Here is a 21,482-nt window from a genome sequence, read left to right as displayed (position 1 = left end):
TTGGATGAGGCTGAACCCTTTAAATCGGGCGGTGGCACACGCCGCCTAGCCTTGACTAGTAACATATCTTGTACTATGTGGAGGGTGAAATTTCACCCCTGCCTTGATTTTTGCCACCAATCAGCGGGTAGAAATAACCAAATGAATTTGGTTATTTCTACCCGCTTAAAGTCTATTTTGCCTTCACTGTCCCTAAACCCTGCGATGGATGGATGGATGAGGCTGAACCCTTTAAATCGGGCGGTGGCATACGCCACCTAGCCATGACTATTAACATATTTTGTACTTTGTGGTGGGTGAAATTTCACCCCTGCCTTGATTTTATCCACCAATCAGATAACCTCCTGTTTGGTTATTTCTACCCGCTTAAAGTCTATTTTGCCTTCACTGTCCCTAAACCCCAATGCTTTGAAAAAATCAGCCCCGTTGCTTTGCACTGTAGGGTTAAGCCCTTTACAGAAAAGTATGAGGTGTTCGGCCGTCTCCTCTTCTTCTCCACACGCACAGCACGGCGTGTCTATACCTTGGTACTTGACTCTGTACATCTTAGCCCGCAATACTCCCGTCCTGGCTTCAAACAACAAAGAGCTTCCCCTAGAATTATCGTAGATATTTTCTTTGGCAATTTCTTGCTTGAAAGTTCGGTATGTTCCCAGTGCTGATTTCGTCTGCATCCCTGTTTTCCACAGACCCCTCTCTGTTTCCTTAACCTTTTTCTTAACCGCTGTTTCCTGGTTTGCACCCCTCCTGCAGTCCAAATATTTGATTGACAGTTTTCTGGTCAGCTTCCTCCATTTTGTATCAACATTCCTCATGTACAAATAACTGAAAGCTCTCCTTGCCCACCGCTTTTCTGCCATCTCTCTCAATCGCGCTCTGCGAATTCAGCGCCATCTATGATCACCACACCCAGTGGCAGAAAAGAACCAGAAAGTTGGGTCGTAAGTATGCCAGCCAAATGCAGGCAGTGAGGTAAAAATGGGTGTCATTTGTCATAATCTACCTCACTAACATACAGCTTTTGTGGGACATTTGGAAAAAAACGAAGCATTTTGTGAAAGACAAGTGATTTCTTGTATTTGCAGTGTCATTATCGTCACTGAGTGATGAAAGGCGGAGAGGTTAGCCAGTTGGGTACTCTGCACTTGGCAGAGACGATGACCGAGCCGAATGCTGTTCTAGCTCAATAATCCTAGCAAGAAAACAGCAGTTACCTCCGAGCCTCAGCGTCCAGCTTGCGTTGTTCTTCCTCCACAAGCTCGTCCCATACGGCTTGACGCATTTCTGCATCGTCCATATGATCCAAGAGGCTGGGCAGTGCGTCTGACACAACAAAGTGGATACCCACACCAGAAACTGCCATGGGTGTCCAGACCACGCTGTTCCTGTCCTCGTGGTCTACGTAGAGCCTTTCGTACGTCAACAGGTTGGAGCCGTTGTTCCAAGCCAAAGGCGTTGAACATGTCTCGCTCACAATCTCGCCGGAGAGGCTGACCACCCCTTCAAAGTACCTGTAAAAAATTGCTTTCAGTGTGAACATGACCTACCACAACGCATTTCAAATGCCTCGCGGGAGGTGGACGCACTTATTGAGGATGACCCGGTCAATGTTGCGGTAATAGTAGCCGCCGTCCTCGGTGCCCGTTTCGGTGCTGATAACTGCCTTGCGCAGTATCTCCCGTGTGTGCGCGTCGATGAGCGCGACCGTGACGCCGGTGCTGCCGCTCAGAATGTCCCCGAGCACGCCCAGTCGCGACACCGACAGCGGGTGGTGCACCTCGAAGCTGAAGCCCGTGTACAGCGGTCGCTTTCGGGGAAAACAGTCACGCGTCTTGGCCGTGGCCGCGTAAAACTCGAGATTCTCGTTGATCTCCGTGAGGTTCGGCTCCCAGCGCTGGCAAACATACGGATCGACGCGGTCTTCGGGCGGAACTCTGCACGCGTCGCGGCCGACGATGAAGAAGGACTTGACGCGAGAGGCGCCGCTCAGCCACGTCTCGCGCGCTGCTGCGCGCCGATCGAAGTTCTCCCGAGCCGAGAGGACACCGACGAGAAGTATGGTGCGCCGAGTGAAGTACAAGTACAGCAACGCCTGAACGACGAGTGCGAGACATACCCAGCCGACCGTGCGCGGATTCATGGGCATCGGCCCAGCATACCTTCACCAGGACATCGCGCAACCATACAGCAACGACTGAAATGGCCGCCATAAAAAAAACACTGCACCGCAGAAATAAAACTAATGCAAACAAACAAACAAACAAACAAACAAAATTTATATCAACAAAAACGTATTTTAGTTGAAAATAATTTAATTTAGACTTATTTAATAATTATTTTGTTTATTACTTATTGCTTAACAAATAATAGGTCTGCAGCACAAAAACATGGCCGCTCTAAGGATTTGTCTGCTAACAAGACTTCCAAGTATTATTTTTTGGCAAATGTTTCGTTACTTCGCATATGCTCATAACGGCAGTCAGTTTGTGTAATAATCATCACAGTGGTGTAAAGAGCTGTGCTTACCTCATTCTTGTTTTAATTTTAAGAGTTGCTACAATTTTGCGCCGGTGTTACTAGCAGCGTCTTGCTTTATTTCTAGTCAGTTTCAAGCCCCTTTGAAATTATTTAGCCCTTAATTTACACATATTACTACTGTTTATTATTGCTCGTGATTGCACAAGTTGAATTCTTTTAACGGCGATCAGTACTTGAACATTGCTGTGTCTGTATGGTCCTGCGATTCTCGGAGCTCCCCGCTCGGGACGACCTTCTAGAGGGCACAGTTATGCCCTGGCACCGTACTACATTTGGCGATGGAATTGTTAGTCGTTCATGCGTGAAGAAAACTTTTGGACAAGCAACCAGATATTAGCCCTCCCCGCACATGCTTGAGAGCGTTAAGTTCGCCGGTCATACTTTTATTACTGTGCGTTGAATCCGTGTTCGCCGGGCTGTCGCTGCATTGCACATAACTTAATTGTTCTCTCTCTGTTTGTCCTGACTTGCAGCTTTTTTTACCGTCCCCTCCCTGTTTTTAATTGTGCCTCTCCGTCCCAACGACTCCTTTCACTATTCAAGTTGCTGTGAATGTGCGCGCACCTTTGTAGAATGCTGTTGTGTTCGTCCGCAGAGCAAGTCTTGTCCCGGAGGCAATGCTCAAACAAGCCAGCCATCGGTGGCACAGGCACAAAGCTAGCGTCGCTCAAGCGGGGCTCTGGGGGAAGGAGCTCCTTCAGCGGACTCGTGTGCACAGTCTTTGGAGCGTCGGGATGCCTGGGTCGTTTCCTGGTCAACAAGCTGGGTAAGCTGTTAGATACCGTTTCGAGGGCTTGCATCTACTACACACGTGTGTCTCTAGTAATCACGGTGTCACCCTGAGCCCCAAACTGTTAAGGCACAGTAATACAGAAACAAGCGGTCAGGGTCTTGGCCCCCATGCCGTGCTGCAGATAAGAGCTACTTTTGAAACCATCGGGCTGTGCAATGACCCAATGATTAAACTTTTCTTTTCCGTGAAACAATATCACAGAAGCAGGGCTGCACAAAAGTAAATTCATTGAAATAATCTCAAACACCATCGAAAACGTCTTCATCGTGTATTCCACATTGTCAACTGTAAGTGCTAAACACATCACTGCAAAGGCCTGTCCTGTATAATGACGACACTATTCGATCACTGGACAAACTAGCCACCAAGCACACTGAATACATCTCATAAAAGGAACATGCAAAGGAGACATTGTGACTGCTGTGAGGCATCTGCAAACCTTACAAGGTGCATGTTCTTGAACAATCTAAGATGTTGCTTTAATGGCACTGATACCTGTGCCACACGGGTGAGGTTAATGCCATTAAAGTGTCAGTTTCTTAATGCCATTATATTTCAGTCGTTGCTATACACACATACTTAGTGACCTTAAACATCGCGATGGTGACAGCTGCAATGAAATGGTTAAGTTTGCTTGCGAATCGTGATAAAACAAAGAAAAAATGATATAGGGAGCAAACATTAAAGAAATGGCCGGAAAAACATTATTAGGCGTATTTTATGTAGTTTACTTCCGGAATGTCATTTTTGTGCCACGGCCACGGTGGGGGACGTTGGGAAAGAGAGTACGCATTTGATGCCGCGAAAGAAGAGCTGCTTTTAAAGTAAAAGTGAAGAATATATTAATTGTTCTTCACTACAAATTTGTTTAGTATCATCAGAATGCGGATACATTGGGAACAAGAGTACGCATTTGATGACCAAGTGAGTTACGAGAATGCAGTATGCCGTGAACGGCATTAAGCTTTAATGCCACTAAGCATGTCTGTGTGGCACCCCGCAAATAGCATTAAAGTTTAAGGCATTAGCAAGTTCATGTCATTTTCTGTGCCACACAAATATGGCTATTTGCAGACAATGCTGGTGTGAACATGCAAGCCAAATATACTGCATACAGCAGGGAACCCATAAAGTTCCCTGAACCACTCCTCAGGCTTGGTGAACAAATGCACTCCGCGAATAGCATATGCTGGTATGAACATCTCAGACAAATATTGCTCTCATGCACGGCATGTGGGGCTCACGATTTAAGTGCGAAGTCATCTTTTTCTCAAACACTCTTTTCAATGGTGGCCTTCTCCCCACCTGTTTTGGGGCTGCTGATGGCTGCCCCTTGACATAAGCGGGCATATTCCCATGGAGCGCTACCATTGGTCAATAGCTGTCATCAATCAAGCAAAAATCTACTCTTTGAATTTTGATAAGAATTACATATTTCCGTAAGAAGCCAGCTTTCACCTGCTCATGCGCAGCCACCCACGTAGAAATAAAACTTTGGCCACACCCCTCATTCAACCCGCCGCGGTGGCTCAGTCAGCTAAGGCGTTGTGCTGCTGAGCAGGAGGTTGCGGGATTAAATCTCGGCCGCGGCGGCCGCATTTCGATGGAGGTGAAATGCAAAAATGCCTGTGTGCTTGCGTTGTAGTGCACGTTAAAGAATCCCAGGTGGTCAAAATTAATCCGGAGCCCTCCACTACAGCGTGCCTCATAATCAGAACTGGTTTTGGCACGTAAAACCCCAGAAAAAGAACATCCCTTATTCATGTTGTAGCCGTCTGACTCCTGCCTAGACGCCTTGGCAGACAACGTTTTATATTGAGTTAATGGTAGCCATTCACAATGCACAATTTGGATCTGACTACTATCTGTTGGTCAAGCTGGTGCAGGACAAGGCTAGTCCGCACCTTGTAGCATGGCCAGACTGAAGCACATGTATAGGATAAGAATAAACTTTATTTGTCCAACTGTTATTGCTGCTGGTGCCTGGGGCTAGGCTGCCAGGGGTCCATCGCTGGAGGAAAATCTTTCGAAGTCCCCGGCAATGGCCCTGGCCCGCTGGACGGCCCACTCCTGGTCTTCGGGTGCCTCGCTGAGGAGGGCGGCTTGCCATCTCTCAGCGGCATCTCTCCACCATCTGTTGTCTGGCAAGCGTCATATCTGAGATCGGCGACAGTTGTAGTTCAGCCCGTGCGCAATGAATGACGGCATTGTGGCGGGCAAGAATGTCCTACCCCAGGATAACTTTGTGGGAGCATGATGAAGTCACGATAAATTCGACAGCGTATACAACGTCCTCGATGAGAACACGAGCGGTGCATGCTGCTATCGGGTGAATATGCTGTGGGCTTGCTGTGCGGAGGGAGAATCTAGCAAGGGGCATCATGACCTTTCGAAGGAAGCGACAAAGCTTTGCATCCATAATTGATACGGCGGCTCCGGCGTCCATGAGGGCATATGTGCGAACACCGTCAACTTACACGTCTATCACATTGGTCAGGCTGCGTTGAGGACTTTCGCGTTTCGACGGCGTCGCAGCCCTTTCCTCATGGACTGCGACGATTAGTTTTCCTCTTCCCGAGCTACGGGACGAGGTCGCATCGATGATAGGGAGTGTCGGCGTGGAGAAGGTAAGCGGCTGATGTTGGCAGACCGGCGGAATGGTGGTGACGCAGCTTGAGGTTCATCGTCGTAATATGGGCGCGGAGAACCCACCATACGACTTGGTGCATATGGTGCACGCGACTGCAGTGGCGTGCGACGTGGTTTGTGTAGCCGCACGCAATACATATCTGCCGATTGTCCGCTGTACGTCACCGAGTCGCTGCGACAGGTCCCATCCATGTTGGAGGGGGCGGCTAGTGAAGTGATTGCATGGCAGGCTGTTGTCAGGGCATAGCAAGGACTTCGGCGTACGTGAGAGGTCCCTGTTGAGGGAGTTGTTGGGGCTGGGTGACGACTTCCGCGTAGCTGAGTGGTGCAGCCGTCGGTATCTGTTGGGGCCGGGTCATGACTTCGGCGTAGCTGTGAGGCACAACCGCAGGAACGTGTGCTGGTGGTGCTCAGGCAAAACCTCGTTGAGTTCTTGTGCTATGGCGCGGCAAAGCGGAGGCGCAAAACTCGGCGTTGGCGGGTGTACTGGCTGCAGCTGTGCAAGATCCATCAATGAGAGTTGCCGGGCAACTTTCTCGCAGACGAACGCCTTCATTTCTGCAAGCAATGCTGCCTGATCGGACATGGCAGCCAAACCAGCGAGTGAGGTGTTCGTCACGCGGTAGAGATCGACGGGTCAGTGACCGCTGCCTGGGGAGTTCTTCATAGCTCTGGCACAGTGTGATAGTTTCGGCCACTTAGCGAGGATTTCTGGCCAGCAACATGATGGCCAGCAACATGCGCCATCCTCTATGCCCTTCAGGATGTTTCGGATTCGATCAGACTCGCACTATGGTGGAATTGACTTTCTGGCATAGGTCCAGGACATCTTCAGTATAACTGGTGAATGTTTCACCTGGCTGTTGAGCTCGTTCTCGCAAACACTGCTCGGCACGCAGCTTGCGAACAGCAGGGCGACCAAATACATCGGCGAGGGAAGTCTTAAATTCGGACCATGTCTGGAACTCTGCTTCATGGTTGTTATACCACAGGCTGGCCACATATCAGCTAGGTAGAACAGAACATGGCTCAGTTTGGCCACTTTGTCCCACTTGTTATGGGCACTTACCCTGTCGTAGACCGTGCGCCATTCGTCCGCTCCAGTGTAGATAGGAGGGTCGCAATGATGAGGCACCCCGGGACACGCAATGGGTGCTGGAGGAGGCATTTGCTGGGTGGCGTCTTGGGGCATGGTAGACGGTAGGGTACGGGACCGGAGTTCCAGGATGATTGTCTGAGGGTACCCAGCACCTCCACCAATTCTCTCCACCATGAGCAATGCATGTGCACTCCAGCCCTATCGTGCACATGTAGCTGCATCTGCTGCATAGCGTAAATACTGCAGCCGCCGAGGGGTGCCACGATGAGCTCGCTGAGGATAATTGCATGCTGTGATTGGTCTCTGTGAGTTACGTGAGGCTCCAGGCACTTTGCGAGCTGTCCTGAGGGCCAACATCTGATTGTAGCAGGTTGCCTGCTTCTCGAGTTGCACACCATCGAGGTGTGTTGCTATCATGAGCGTAGCTCGTTACGTTAGGAATCCTTTCAACGTGAGTCTGCAGTGCAACATCCATTGCTTAGCCAATGTGTTTGCTGCTGATGTACTCTCAGGAGCGAACTTAAAAGATGATGCTTTGTTTGACTCTCGGAAATTGTGTGATTGCCTTAGAAAATAAGTGTGAAAGGAAATGTGCTACCCATGCTACTTGATGTGAGAAAACACAGTTGTGTGCAGCTATCTAGTGCACTGTAGCACAGCAAAGGGATGAGACATCCGTGGAGCCGCTCCGAAGGATAGCCTATGAGTTTGGAGTGCTGTAGGCACCAAAATCGGAATTAGTGGTGTCAAATAGCAACTACTATGTGCCACGGCGACGTTCAGTAGGTGGGGCATTGTGGGCACTGCTCTGCTCCGCATAACCTTCGCAAGGCCTTAAGATGGAGCGGGAGCACGGCAAAGGGGATCAGAAGAAATGTTTGCTGAACGCACTGAAGTACTTCTTGCTGGAAAATATTTCTGAAATGGTGTATTTTAACGTCGACACCAAGTGTTTCAGGGCCCTTATAAAGCGGTCCTCACCATGCCATATAGAAAATTTCAGTTACATGCTGGAAGTTGTTACGTGCACTCTAGAGCGCATTTTATTGCAAGAATTTTTAGACTTGGTTCATTAATAGCCGAGATAGAAATATTTCAGTGACACGAATCCATGATTTCAGGAGGCGAGCTTCACCGCCAGCGTAGACACTCTCTCCACTTGCCCCATCTAGCCTCCGCAAGTGAAATTCCTTCCCTGCGTTCTCTCATACCGTAGCTCAAGGATCGTGCGATGCATACGTCACGTGCCCCACCTTATTTTTTTTTTCTCGCTTTTCTGCTGCACAGTGTACTTCCGCTGATGGTGTCACGCGCGAGCTGTTGCATTTCTCTTTTCATGCAGCGCACTATTTTGCGCGTTGTGCACGAGAGCAGCTTACTTTCGTCACGATGACTTCCAAGCAGCGTTGTATCCGTCAGTGCTTGTAGCGTTGCTGCCCCCATGTCGGGGCAGACGCACTGAAGGAAGAACACAGAAGACAACCGAAGAAGTCCCCCTTTATTGTCAGCAAGCCCTTTATATATCCTGACGGGTGGTGACGTCCCCAGCATGCTCGGACGCCGCGGTTGTCTTGGAACGCGGGCGTCGCTTGGGAGAACGTCGGAGCACTTAGATGCGTTCCAGTGCGCGTTCATCGAAGCGCTGGTTGCGTTCAATGCTACGCCGCATCTACCTTTTTTTTTTCTTTTTATTTAAGTCTTGGAGCTGTCCGGCAATATCACTGCACAGGTACAAAAAGAGTCACACTGGTCACACAATACAGCACTTCAGACACTGGACACGCTACAAGCACACTTGAACGGCAACACCAAAATTTTCACGGCTCGTATCCGTAACGTTCCAGTACAATCACTCTTCTTCCAGAGCATGTCATGTAAGCATTCCGTTGATCCGCAGGCGACGGAACAAGCTGTCTCTTTACCATTATCTGACCCGGCGTTCTGCTCGCTTGGCAGATGGACCTAATTTCTGGCTGAGCTTACGCCCTGTGCGAAGTCGTGTAACTTCCTGCCTCGTCACCAACCTTCCGATTTCTCTCTATTTGTACGCCAGAGTTCATTCTGATGACGTAGGATCTTGGCCTCTTGGCGTTTCGTAGGACAAAGCCTGCTGCTTTCAAGTCATTCACCCACACACTGTTCCCTGGCAGCAGGGGTGCCATATGGCAACATGACGGCGATTGAAGTTCTTCCTCTGCTTCTCCCTGACAGCATGATCTTCGTCGTGAACCCTTTTGAGGTTGACGACCTTGGGCTAAAGCTTTACGGGGTGTAGGGAAATCGGGGTCTGCAGTCGCCGGCCCATCAAGAGCTCGGCTGGAGTTTTCCCCAAAGGTCCAGGGGTGTCCCTTTACCCTAATAAGGCCAAGTATGGGTCATGGGATTTCCGAATAAGACCGTTTATCGTCTTAACCATCCTCTCCACCTCTCCGTTGGCCTGTGGATATCTCGGGCTGGACGTGACTTGCCAGAACTCATAGTCTTGAGAAGAACAGCAAAATGCTGATGAAATAAACTGTGTTCCATGGCGTGCAATACCATGGCCTGCAAAGACTCTCTTAAAAGCTGGTTTATGTGTGGTCACTGGTAGTCGCTGCAAAACGAGCAACTTCTGGATATCATGACAGGTAATCAACAACAACCGGATAGTCCGCACCCTTCATTTGGCAAAGATCAATGCCGACTTTCTACCAAGGCAGCATTGGGGTTTCGGACGAGATCATTGGTTCTGCAGCCTGTTCGTGCGACATACAGTACTCTTGGCAGCATGTTACTAACTTTGCTAGTTCTGAGCTTAGTCCCGGCCACCACATGGACTCGCGCGCACGTGCTTGACATTTACTGATGCCCTTTGACACTGCGGTATGACAAGGCGCATGTCTTTCATCAAAACCCCACTACAAACCGAGATTGTCACCCTATATTGCCAATATTGTTGCATACAGAGTTGAAGAGAGTGATATCGTGGTCAGCCATTTCGACAGAAGTGAACCAAGGTTTGGCAGATGGTATCTTCTGCCTGACCCTGCTTCACCTTCGCAAAGCCACTAACTTCAGCTGTGGTATCGACGCAACTTTGTGCAAAGCGCTCGACTTCGGATACAGACAACGCTTGAGGACCTCTCTGGCTCGATCGGAGCGGAGCCCTTGACAAAGTGTCTGCCAAGACAAGAGTTTTGCCAGGCATGTACTCAATCCTGAACATGAAATGCATTAGCCTCATTCAGAAGCACTGAATACGCTGAGGCAGCAAATCAAGCAGTGCTTTGCCCAGCAGCATCACGAGCGGTTTGTGGCCAGTCTTGAACTTTACTTCAAGTCCTCCGAGATACCACTCAAACCTCTCCGCTGCCCATGTTAGGGCTAGAGCTTCCTTCTCGATCTGTGTCTACCGAGACTCTGTTTGCAATAATGACCTAAAGGCAAACGCCACTGGACGGCACTCACCATCACCTTGCTCTTGGAACAAGACCGCGCCGAGGCCAATTGAAGAGGCATCAGCGGAAACTATTGACGGGTGCTTTTGGGTCATATTTTGCCATGCAACGATCGGAACATATCAATTCTTTGATATGCTACTCAGAGCCTCTTCTTGAGGTTTACCCCATGTCCACTCGCGACCCTTTTCAAAAGTTCGCGCAGCTGAGCGCTTATCTCTGACAGATTAGGAATAAACCTGGCTAGGTGATTAGCCATTCCAAGAAGTCTGCACACACCGATTACGTCACGAGGTGGTTCTAGGTTTTTAAGCGCATCCAGTTTGGATTTGGTTTTATGCGTTCCTTATTGATAAGGCATCCCAGAAATGCTACTTCTGTGACCCCAAAGCAACACTTCACTTTGTTTAAAGTTACACATTCTTTCTCCAGCTTTTCCAATGTTTTCTCAAGATGCTGGTCATGTTCTGCTTTCATGCGCCCAAAACTTAAAATACCATCGATAAAATTGACAACTCCTGGCATGCCAGTCAATATTTCGGACATTAGTTTCTGAAAGTACTCAGGTGCCAATGTGATACTAAAAGGCAGCCTTTGAAAGAGGTACCTTCCATACGGCGTGATGAAAGCGGTCAACAGCTGACTCTTGTTGGACAACTTAATCTGGTAAAAGCCAGAATTCGCGTCTAGCTTTGAAAATACTGTTCCACCACTTAACAACCCTAAGTACATTTCTGTTTAGGTGCGTCAAATCAACGCAAATTCGTACTGCTCCTGACGGTTTCCACACAGGAACCATTCTGAAGGTCCCTCTACTTTTCTTATTACGCCCTGTCTTTCCATGCCATCCAACTCGTGCTTCACAGCATCTCTCATGGGAAGAGGAACATGGCATGCCACATGAACGCCATAAGGCACAGAGTTTTGCTTCAAGCGGATGCTATACCCTCCCAATAGGGTACCTAATCCCTGAAACAGCTGAGGGTACCAATCTTGCCGAAGTCCTGAAGACGCTACGCCGTCTACAAATTTAACCACCCCAAGTCGTTCTGAGGCTTCTATACCAAGAAGAATGGACCGCAGCAACATATACTGTCTGTTTGATAGTTGCCTACTTCCAACTAATAACTGCAGCGAACTTTCCAAGAACCTTCAGTTGATTCCCGCTTAATCCCATTAGAACTATGCCCATTCTATCTAACTTTGATGGGATTCCAGGGAATGTTCTAGGAACAACAGATATATCTGGGCGCCCATGTCTACCTTTGCGAAACTGGCATTCCGTTAAGACACTTCAATGAATTTGGCCCTTGCGGAGTAATTGTCAACAGTACCAAGAAAGTACAATTTATTGTCTTTCTCAAGTGAAGACATTGCTGTATGTGAAGCCCTTCTTGCGGCAGACCGCGCTGAAGTGTCCCTTCATGTTGCACTTTGCTGCTTTGCCAGGCACACCGGTCTTGGATGCAACGTTTGCCCGCAGAGCAGACACCGCTGAGTTTTGCCTTGAGGTTCCATGCTCTCTATGTGATGCCTGAGATGCTCCTTTCGTAGAGGTTGTGAAGAGGTGTTCTTCTTTTCGACAACGTCCACGTCTATTTCCATTGTCGTAACTGACAAACTGTCGTTGTTCCGCAGTTGGTGCTGTTGCTCGTGTACTGTTTCTTTGAGACGGGCCTTGGCGACAGTGCTTGCCAGCGTGAGTTCGACATCAAATTGCAGTGTTTCGGAGAGCTTCGAGCCTCTGAGGCCAACGACAAAGCAGTCGCGAATCATTCTCTCTTCGGAAGTGCCGAAGTCGCACCTGTCTACAAGTGTGTGCAGAGCTGTGACGAAGTTGTCGACGGACTCGCCTAGATTCTGGCTTCTGCGGTGAAAGAAAGCGCTTTTGTAAACGACATTGCGAGCAGCTACGAAGTGCTTGTCGAACTTGCCTCGGCATCATCTACTGGCAAGCCGAAGGTTTGAAATATCGTCCTTGCTTGTCTTCTCATTGTGTACAGCAGACTCCGGAGAATTTCCTCGCTGTGCTCATTCTATCCCGACGTAAACCGGTAGTCGTCGAACTCTTGCGACCATGCTGGCCATTCGGACGTTCTTTCGAAGTTGAAGTTTGATGGAGGCTGGATGGCGAAATTCCGGAGGAAGCCAGTCTTGACTCATCACCAGGCATGCTGATGTTGTCGTGTGTCTTTGTAGAGAGATCCACAGCGAAGAAGAAGCACAGCATGAGGCTACTTTCCTGACATTAGTCGGAAACTTCTGACACCATGTAGCGTTGCTGCCCCCGTGTTGGGGCAGACACAATGAAGGAACAACATCCAAGCCCCAAACCAAGAGGCGCCCATTTATTGTCAGCAAGCCCTTTATATATCCTGGCGGGTGGTGACCTCACCAGCCAGCTCAGACGACGCAATTGTCTTGGAACACCGGAGCACTTTGATGCGTTCTAGTGCGCGTTCATTGGAGCGCTGGTTGTGTTCGATGCAACACCACAGTGCTACACAAACACTGAGGCAGGCACAAGCGAATCACAGAGCATGAACACGCGCTGAAGCATGGAAGAAAATGCCATAGTTTCGTGGTGTGCGCACACGACTGCACGACGTGGGAACAAACAGACAAAACGGAAGTGCATCTCTCTTGCTGCGGTGCAAAATAAGACAAGAACACGTAGACATTTGGTTTATCATTTCTGCAAACTTTAATTCGTCCATTGAAGCAACAGATTACTCAAATAACGGATGTTGCCTTGAATAATTCTCGAAGTCACCTGTCACTATGAGTGACGGCAGAGCACAGACATGTACATAGGCGCACTTGCGCATATAGGTCAACCCTCTAGCTTGTAGCGTGCGCGCGCCCACTTTGAGAATGGCAAACTGCGTTCGGTTTGAAATTTCAGCTCTTTCCGCAGAGCGTAGCGATGTAATACTTAGCAGACACGATCATTACCGCGCATTGTATGCCCTGAGCTTGTCAGTTCTATGGCCAGACCTGGTGAGGGGCCCTCTCCCCTGCTTAACACCAGGCCCCATTGGAAATTTTAGTTATAATTTGGAAGTTGTGAAGCACCATCTAGAGTGTGTTTCACTGCAAGAATTAAGGAATTGTCTCATTATTAGAAAAGATAGAAGAAATTGAAATGTCTTGTTGCCATACTGCCAGTCGGTGATGCCATCATGGACACTCTTTTTTTTCTTTGCCTCAGTTAGCGTCCGCAAGCAACATTCCTTAGGTGTTATTCTCAACATTCCACCATTTTCTTCGGGACGTGGCGTAGGTAGGACGCATACATAATGCTACTGATGGCAAACCTAAGCTACTGATTTGCTTTTGTAATGTGGTACAATTTTGACATTTTACCTATGAAACTGAAATTAAAGAATGAACCTAATTTTCTTGACAAAGCAAAACAGTTTTCCTCCTCAATAAAAAGTAAGCGCTCGGCTGAAAGTGAAAGATTATTTTATTGAAGTTGCTTCTTGCATCTGTCATCTGCGTTGTCAAGCCGTCATCCGCTGCATTAGGCACTATACGTGTCCCTGAAAAAACGGAATGGGTCGTTGTAGATTGGCGGCAACATGTTTGTTTATTTCCTTCAGACAGCACAAGCGATTGACCAATGGTGAACATCGTGCATTCTAGGCCGCATTATTGCTATTTCGTGAAACGCAAGTGAGTCAGCCTGGCTAAGCCAACACCTCCTAGACCAGTTTCAGGCCTGTGCGTCATGGGACTTGACGTCAGCTAAGTCACTGTTTGCGGGCTGCCTGTTCTTTCGACCCTCTTGCATTGGTGGAAGAGGCTAAGAAAAGAAAGGAAAAGCCATATTTCGCTGTCCATGTACGGAAACCAGCAGCAGAGAGGCATGTTTCAAAAAAAAGGAAATTGAGGTATTCTGAGGCAACATTTGCATTTATTGAAGCCTGAAGTTATTAGTAGATTTCCAATAATGTTAGGTGCACTACTAAGTGCAGTCTTTATTCTTGGTTGGTATTTTATTCGTCTGGATGCATATATACTTTTAGGGCTGTGTTATAAAACTTTTCAACTACAATATTTCATAAAACAGACAAGATGCATGGCTGTAAAGAACATTTACTGTATGCAAAAAATTCTTCTGATGCATGGCAGCTGAAAAAAAGAAAAGAAAGCAGCAGTTTCTGCAATGTATCTTCAGAAGAACCTTTATATACAGAAAACAGACAAACATGACAATACAAAAAGAATGAAAAAGCCCTAGAGGTGAAACACTGTATGTGATAAATAATTACGTATTAGTACTCGTCGAAAACAACACCTGCCTGTTAAAGTACATAACATTGTGAACAAGTGCACAAACTAAACCTAAAAGTATATATGCACAAGTGCACAAACCTAACCTAAAAGTATATATGTCAGCAAGTACGCAAGCCTTTCTTTTCTTGTCATTCTCTTCCTTTCTGCAGATGTAATGGAAAAAATTATCATTTAAGAATTCACAATCCTGTGACAGTTGTCGAGACAAGAATATGTTCATCTCTGTCTTCGTTTGCGCTTTTAAACTTATTAGACTATTGTCACGTAGTAGTGACGGTGAAGAAAACAGTCGTAAAACTGTGTGTGACGAAACTGATTCTTTATTGGGCGAACCTGTGCCCACAAAAGAAAGCTACACTCGAAGCACAACGATAGCGGCGAACACAGTCGGCGATCGTCGAAAAATCTGATCAGCGGCGAAACGCGTCGGCTTTTATACCTGAGTCATCGAAGGTTCCAGATTAATCCCTGATGCCCGCGTGTCTTCCAGAAAGTTCTAGACAATTCGCGTCGGTCATACAATCAGATAACATAAGCGTCAGTGAAGACAGGCAACGGAAAGAAGCATCGATAACGTTCTAGAAACTTCTGATACAGGCGCGTCCTGCGCCGAGCGATCACGTTTAACGTTTGTGAGCCGGTGAAGAGCGGTCACCGGTAAAAGATAAAGAAGTACACGTGGCATTACCCTCCCCTTAAAAAAACATCGTCCCGATGCTACTAACATAACATAAACATAAACCACGTGTAATAAAGACAATAAAAAATAACAAAGCAACGAAGTACCCAAGTTCGTCAACGGGCGTAGAAAGGCTTAAGACGCACCACGTGGGTGACTTCGGGTCGTGCACGGCGCCGCTGTGATTGCGAAATGCCGTCTGGCACGACCTCGTAGTCCAGTGCGCCAATCCGTCGGATAATCTTGTAGGGTCCGAAATAGCGTCGTAATAGTTTCTCGCTAAGTCCTCGCCGGCGTATCGGAGTCCAGACCCAAACACGGTCGCCGGGCTGGTACTCGACGTAGCGTCGTCGAAGATTGTAGTGTCGGCTGTCGGTTCTCTGCTGGTTCTTGATGCGCAGCCGGGCGAGCTGTCGACCTTCTTCGGCACGCTGCAAATAGGTGGCAACGTCGAGATTTTCTTCGTCGGTGACGTCCGGTAGCATGGCGTCAAGCGTCGTTGCTGGGCTCCTTCCGTAGACCAGGTTGAACGGCGCCATGTGCGTCGTTTCTTGCACGGCCGTGTTGTATGCGAAGGTCACGTACGGAAGGATGGCATCCCACGTCTTGTGTTCGACGTCGACGTACATTGCCAGCATGTCGGCGATGGTCTTATTTAGCCGCTCGGTGAGGCCATTCGTCTGCGGGTGGTAGGCGGTGGTCCGGCGATGGCTTGTCTGGCTGTATCGCAGGATGGCTTGAGTTAGTTCTGCCGTAAAGGCCGTGCCTCTGTCGGTGATGAGGACTTCTGGAGCACCGTGACGCAGGAGAATGTTCTCAACGAAGAATCGGGCTACCTCGGCGGTACTGCCTTTGGGCAAGGCTTTTGTTTCGGCGTAGCGGGTGAGGTAGTCCGTAGCTACGACGATCCATTTATTCCCGGACGTCGACGTCGGAAAAGGCCCAAGTAAGTCCATCCCGATCTGCTGGAATGGTCGGCGAGGTGGTTCGATCGGCTGTAGAAGTCCGGCTGGCCTTGTCGGCGGTGTTTTGCGTCGTTGACAGTCTCGGCATGTCCTTACGTAATGGGCGACGTCGGCAGAGAGGTGAGGCCAGTAGTATTTTTCTTGTATCCTCGAGAGCGTGCGGGAAAAACCGAGGTGTCCAGCCGTTGGGTCGTCATGGAGAGCTTGCAGAACCTCTGGACGCAATGCTGAGGGTACAACGAGGAGGTAGTTGGCTCGGAGAGGCGAAAAGTTCTTCTTTAGGAGAATGTCGTTTTGCAAGAAAAACGACGCCAATCCTCGCCTGAACACCTTCGGCACAGTGATGGTCTTGCCTTCCAGGTAGTCTACAAGGCTCCTTAGTTCCGGGTCGGCTCGCTGTTGTTCGGCGAAATCGTCGGCACTGATGGGTCCCAAGAAAGTGTCGTCATCCTGGTCGTCCTGTGGCGGCGGTTCGACGGGGGCGCGAGACAAGCAGTCGGCGTCAGAGTGCTTTCGGCCGGACTTGTAAACGACGGTGATGTCGAATGCTTGAAGTCTCAGACTCCATCGTGCGAGGCGACCTGAAGGATCCTTCAAGTTAGCTAGCCAACACAAGGCGTGGTGGTCGCTGACGACTTTGAAGGGCCTGCCATAGAGGTAGGGGCGAAACTTTGATGTAGCCCAGATGATGGCGAGGCACTCCTTTTCTGTTGTGGAATAATTTGCTTCCGCCTTCGATAGCGACCGGCTAGCGTAACTTACAACCCTTTCTAGTCCGTCAGTCCTCTGCACAAGCACGGCGCCGAGTCCTACGCTGCTTGCGGCGGGGTGGGCTTCGGTATCGGCGTTTTCGTCGAAATGCGCAAGTATTGGCGGCGATTGCAGGCGTCGCTTCAGTTCTTCGAATGCTTCGACTTGCGGCGTCTCCCACTTGAACTCGACGTCGGCCTTCGTGAGATACGTCAGTGGCTCAGCGATCCGTGAAAAATTCTTGACGAAGCGCCTGTAATAGGCGCACAGTCCAAGAAATCTACGCACTGCCTTCTTGTCAGCGGGCGGAGGAAAGTTGGAGATGGCCGCAGTTTTCTGAGGGTCGGGGCGCACTCCAGACTTGTTGGTGACGTGGCCCAAAAACAAGAGCTCCTCATATGCGAAGCGGCACTTTTCGGGCTTTAACGTGAGTCCGGAGGTTTTGATTGCTTGAAGAACTGTTTCAAGGCGCCGCAGGTGTTCTTCGAAGCTTGAGGAAAACACAACGACGTCGTCCAAATACACGAGGCAAGTCTGCCACTTCAAGCCTGCCAGTACTGTATCCATGACGCGTTGGAAAGTCGCAGGTGCCGAGCAAAGACCAAACGGCATGACCTTGAACTCGAACAGTCCGTCTGGTGTTATAAAGGCAGTCTTCTCCCGGTCTCTCTCGTCGACTTCGATTTGCCAGTAGCCGGTTTTGAGGTCCATCGACGAAAAATACTTTGCGTTGTAGAGTCGATCCAAGGCGTCGTCAATCCGTGGGAGGGGGTATACGTCCTTCTTCGTGATCTTGTTGAGGCGACGATAATCGACGCAGAAACGTAGGGTTCCATCCTTCTTCTTCACTAACACCACGGGGGACGCCCACGGACTCTTTGACGGCTGGATGATGTCGTCGCGTAGCATTTCATCGACTTGTTGCTTTATGGCCTCGCGTTCGCGCGCCGAAACTCGGTACGGGCTCTGACGAAGTGGGCGGACATATTCGTCGGTTATGATGCGGTGCTTGGCGACAGGGGTTTGTCGAACTTTTGACGACGACGAGAAGCAGTCCTTGTACTGCAGGAGCAGAGCTTTTAGCTGTTCTTTCTTATGATTGGGAAGGTTCTGATTGACGTCGAAAGTCGGTTCAGGCACCACAGCCACCGCCGAAGGCGCACCAGAATCCGTGAATGCGAAAGCACTGCTGGCTTGTACTATTTCGTCGATGTGGGCGACCGTGGTTCCTTTGTTAATGTGCTTATATTCGTGGCTGAAGTTCGTAAGCATCACTCTTGCTTTTCCTTCACATAGTTCAGCTATGCCTCTAGCGACGCAAATTTCACGGTCGAGCAGTAAGTGATGATCGCCCTCGACGACGCCCTCCATGTTTGCAGGCACTTCGGTACCGACGGAAATCATTACGCTGGAGCGAGGCGGAACAGTGACTTGTTCTTCAAGCACATTTAAGGCATGGTAACCGATGTTTGTATCCGGTGGTATCGCTTTGTGCGTTGAAAGCGTTATCGACTTGGACCTTAAGTCGATGACTGCACCGTGTTGGCTTAGAAAGTCCATGCCTAGAATGACATCCCTGGAGCATTGCTGCAGGATTACGAAGCTCGCGGGGTAAGCGCGGTTGTTAACCGTGACTCGTGCTGTGCAGATTCCAGCCGGCGTTATTACGTGGCCTCCCGCTGTCCGGATATCGGGTCCTTGCCAGGCAGTCTTCACTTTTTTCAACTTGGCGGCGAACGCGCCACTGAAGACGGAATAGTCGGCTCCAGTGTCGACGAGAGCGGTGACGTTATGGCCATCGATTAGTATGTCTAGGTCGGTAGACCGTCGTCTGGCGTTACGGTTAAGTCGTGGCGTCGGATCACGACTGCGTCGGCTTGCTCCGCTGCTGCTACGTCGCGTCGGAAGGTCTTCTTTCAGCGGCGAAGTGTTGTCAAGGCTGTTGCTGGGCGGCGTACTGATATGTCGTCGTGATGATTCGCGAATCTTCTTCGTCGGCGGCGGAGGATCTTCGGAATTGCGTCGTACAGCAACCGCACCTCCATCGGTTGCTGTATTTAGTTTCCCGGATAGGGGCTCACAGACCGGCCCCGGGCTGGGCCAGTGTATGGTCGGCGCTGCGGCGACAGGTAACGTCCTGGTGACGGTGAGCGTGAGGGTCGTCGTGGCTGCCACTGGGCTCCGGCGAGGTAGTCAGCGATGTCGCGTGGTCGCTCGCCAACCTGTGGACGTGGCGCGTTGACGGCGAACCCTCGTAGGCCCATCTCGCGGTATGGGCATCGGCGGTAGACATGGCCGGCTTCCCCGCAGTGATAGCAGAGCGGGCGGTGGTCGGGGGCGCGCCAAATGTCCGTCTTCCTCTGGTAGCTGCGCTGGGCGACGGGCGGGCGTGCTGGCGGCGGCGGCGGTGGACGACGGAACTGCGGCGTTACGGGGCCCTGGCGCGAGCGCGGAGGGGGGCTTTGACGACGGGCGACGGCGGCGTAGGTCATCGCTTGCGGCTGCGGTTGAGGCGATGCCGGAACTTCTGGCACTTCCAGTGACCGCTGAATCTCTTCTTTAACTATGTCAGCGATCGAAGTCACCTGAGGCTGCGACCTTGGGAATAATTTCTGCAGCTCTTCCCGTACAACCGCTCTGATCGTCTCGCGCAGGTCGTCGGCGCCTAGCGCTTGAGCTTCGGCGTAGTTTGTCAGTGCACGGCGGTTGTATTGCCTGGCTCGCATTTCAAGCGTCTTTTCGATCGTTGTGGCCTCCGAAACAAATTCTGCCACACTCTTGGGCGGGTTGCGCATCAATCCGGTGAATAGATGCTCTTTGACGCCCCGCATCAAGAACCGAACCTTCTTTTCTTCAGACATTTCGGGGTCGGCGTGGCGGAAGAGGCGAGTCATCTCCTCCGTGAAGATCGCGATGTTCTCGTTCGGCAATTGTACTCTGGTTTGCAAGAGAACCTCGGCCCTTTCCTTTCGTACGACACTCGTGAAGGAGGTCCTCACGAAGTTCTCACGAAATAGGTCCCAAGTCACTAGAGTGCTCTCTCTGTTCTCAAACCAGGTCCGAGCAGCGTCATCCAAAGAAAAATAGACATGACGTAGCTTGTCGTCGTCGCTCCATTTGTTGAACGTCGCGGTCCTCTCGTATGTCTCAAGCCAGGTTTCCGGGTCTTCAGCCGATGATCCACGGAAGGTCGGTGGCTCCCGAGGTTGTTGCAGCAGGATGGGGGACGCTGGGGCTGCCATTGGGGTCGTTGACTTGGCCTTGATCGCTGTGGTCTTCTCGGGAAGAAGTCCGTACTCCGGCAGAAGTCCTTGCTGCCTGCGGCTAGCTCGCTGGTCCTTGGCGACGCTGGTGTTGTCCTCCGGTTTCGGGCTTGGATCGCGGCTTTGTGGGGGCGTTCGCTGCATGAACGCAATAGCACCTCCACCAGATGTCACGTAGTAGTGACGGTGAAGAAAACAGTCGTAAAACTGTGTGTGACGAAACTGATTCTTTATTGGGCGAACCTGTGCCCACAAAAGAAAGCTACACTCGAAGCACAACGATAGCGGCGAACACAGTCGGCGATCGTCGAAAAATCTGATCAGCGGCGAAACGCGTCGGCTTTTATACCTGAGTCATCGAAGGTTCCAGATTAATCCCTGATGCCCGCGTGTCTTCCAGAAAGTTCTAGACAATTCGCGTCGGTCATACAATCAGATAACATAAGCGTCAGTGAAGACAGGCAACGGAAAGAAGCATCGATAACGTTCTAGAAACTTCTGATACAGGCGCGTCCTGCGCCGAGCGATCACGTTTAACGTTTGTGAGCCGGTGAAGAGCGGTCACCGGTAAAAGATAAAGAAGTACACGTGGCACTATGGAATACCAATTAGCCCAAACTGCCACCCTTCATCACTACGTTTGCATAAAGTAGGATGATTGGAGTTATTTGTACGCATGGGCTGGTATGTAGCATGCATTCATTATGCATGAAATCACTGTCAAATGTTGGTTGTATTGACCTTTATCTTTGAACCTAGGAAATATTATCTGTACAGAAACAGGGCACAAGTGCGGTACTGTCAATGCCGCTTTAAGCACCTTTGCCATTCTTTGTAAGATGTCTGTTCAAGCAGGATGAATGAAAATGGTCCGCACACACCTGCACATGCATGGAACATGTGCCCAAGTGTCATATGGTAGCCATAGTAAGAAACTTATCTGCCCACCGTTACGAGCAACACGCCCGCAAACAAACGTCCTCAGGCCAAATGCTTCTAAGCTTGCT

The 21,482-nt window shown here is 49.9% G+C and overlaps 2 protein-coding genes across 3 annotated transcripts in view; one reads left to right on the top strand and one right to left on the bottom strand.

Annotated features, from left to right (window-relative positions):
• Window positions 1-2,202, bottom strand: part of LOC119449330 (UDP-GalNAc:beta-1,3-N-acetylgalactosaminyltransferase 2) — a 43,620-nt gene extending 41,418 nt beyond the window's left edge. For both annotated transcript variants that reach the window (XM_037712497.2, XM_049665175.1), the window contains exons 1-2: window positions 1,587-2,202; window positions 1,215-1,511 (exon numbers count right to left, since the gene is read on the bottom strand). In XM_037712497.2, the coding sequence (XP_037568425.1) occupies window positions 1,215-1,511; window positions 1,587-2,146 (857 nt within the window). In that variant the 5' untranslated portion in view covers window positions 2,147-2,202. The remainder of the gene's footprint in view (window positions 1-1,214; window positions 1,512-1,586) is intronic.
• Window positions 2,203-2,352: 150 nt separating this feature from the next.
• The window catches only part of LOC119449329 (NADH dehydrogenase [ubiquinone] 1 alpha subcomplex subunit 9, mitochondrial), a 79,267-nt gene continuing 60,137 nt past the window's right edge, over window positions 2,353-21,482 (top strand). The window contains exons 1-2 of the mRNA XM_037712496.2: window positions 2,353-2,427; window positions 3,134-3,304. Coding sequence (XP_037568424.1) covers window positions 2,388-2,427; window positions 3,134-3,304 — 211 coding nt within the window. The 5' untranslated portion in view covers window positions 2,353-2,387. The remainder of the gene's footprint in view (window positions 2,428-3,133; window positions 3,305-21,482) is intronic.

This window comes from Dermacentor silvarum, chromosome 4 (assembly GCF_013339745.2).
Source record: "Dermacentor silvarum isolate Dsil-2018 chromosome 4, BIME_Dsil_1.4, whole genome shotgun sequence".
Classification (NCBI taxonomy): Eukaryota; Metazoa; Arthropoda; class Arachnida; order Ixodida; family Ixodidae; genus Dermacentor; species Dermacentor silvarum.
This window is presented reverse-complemented; position numbering and strand designations above follow the sequence as displayed.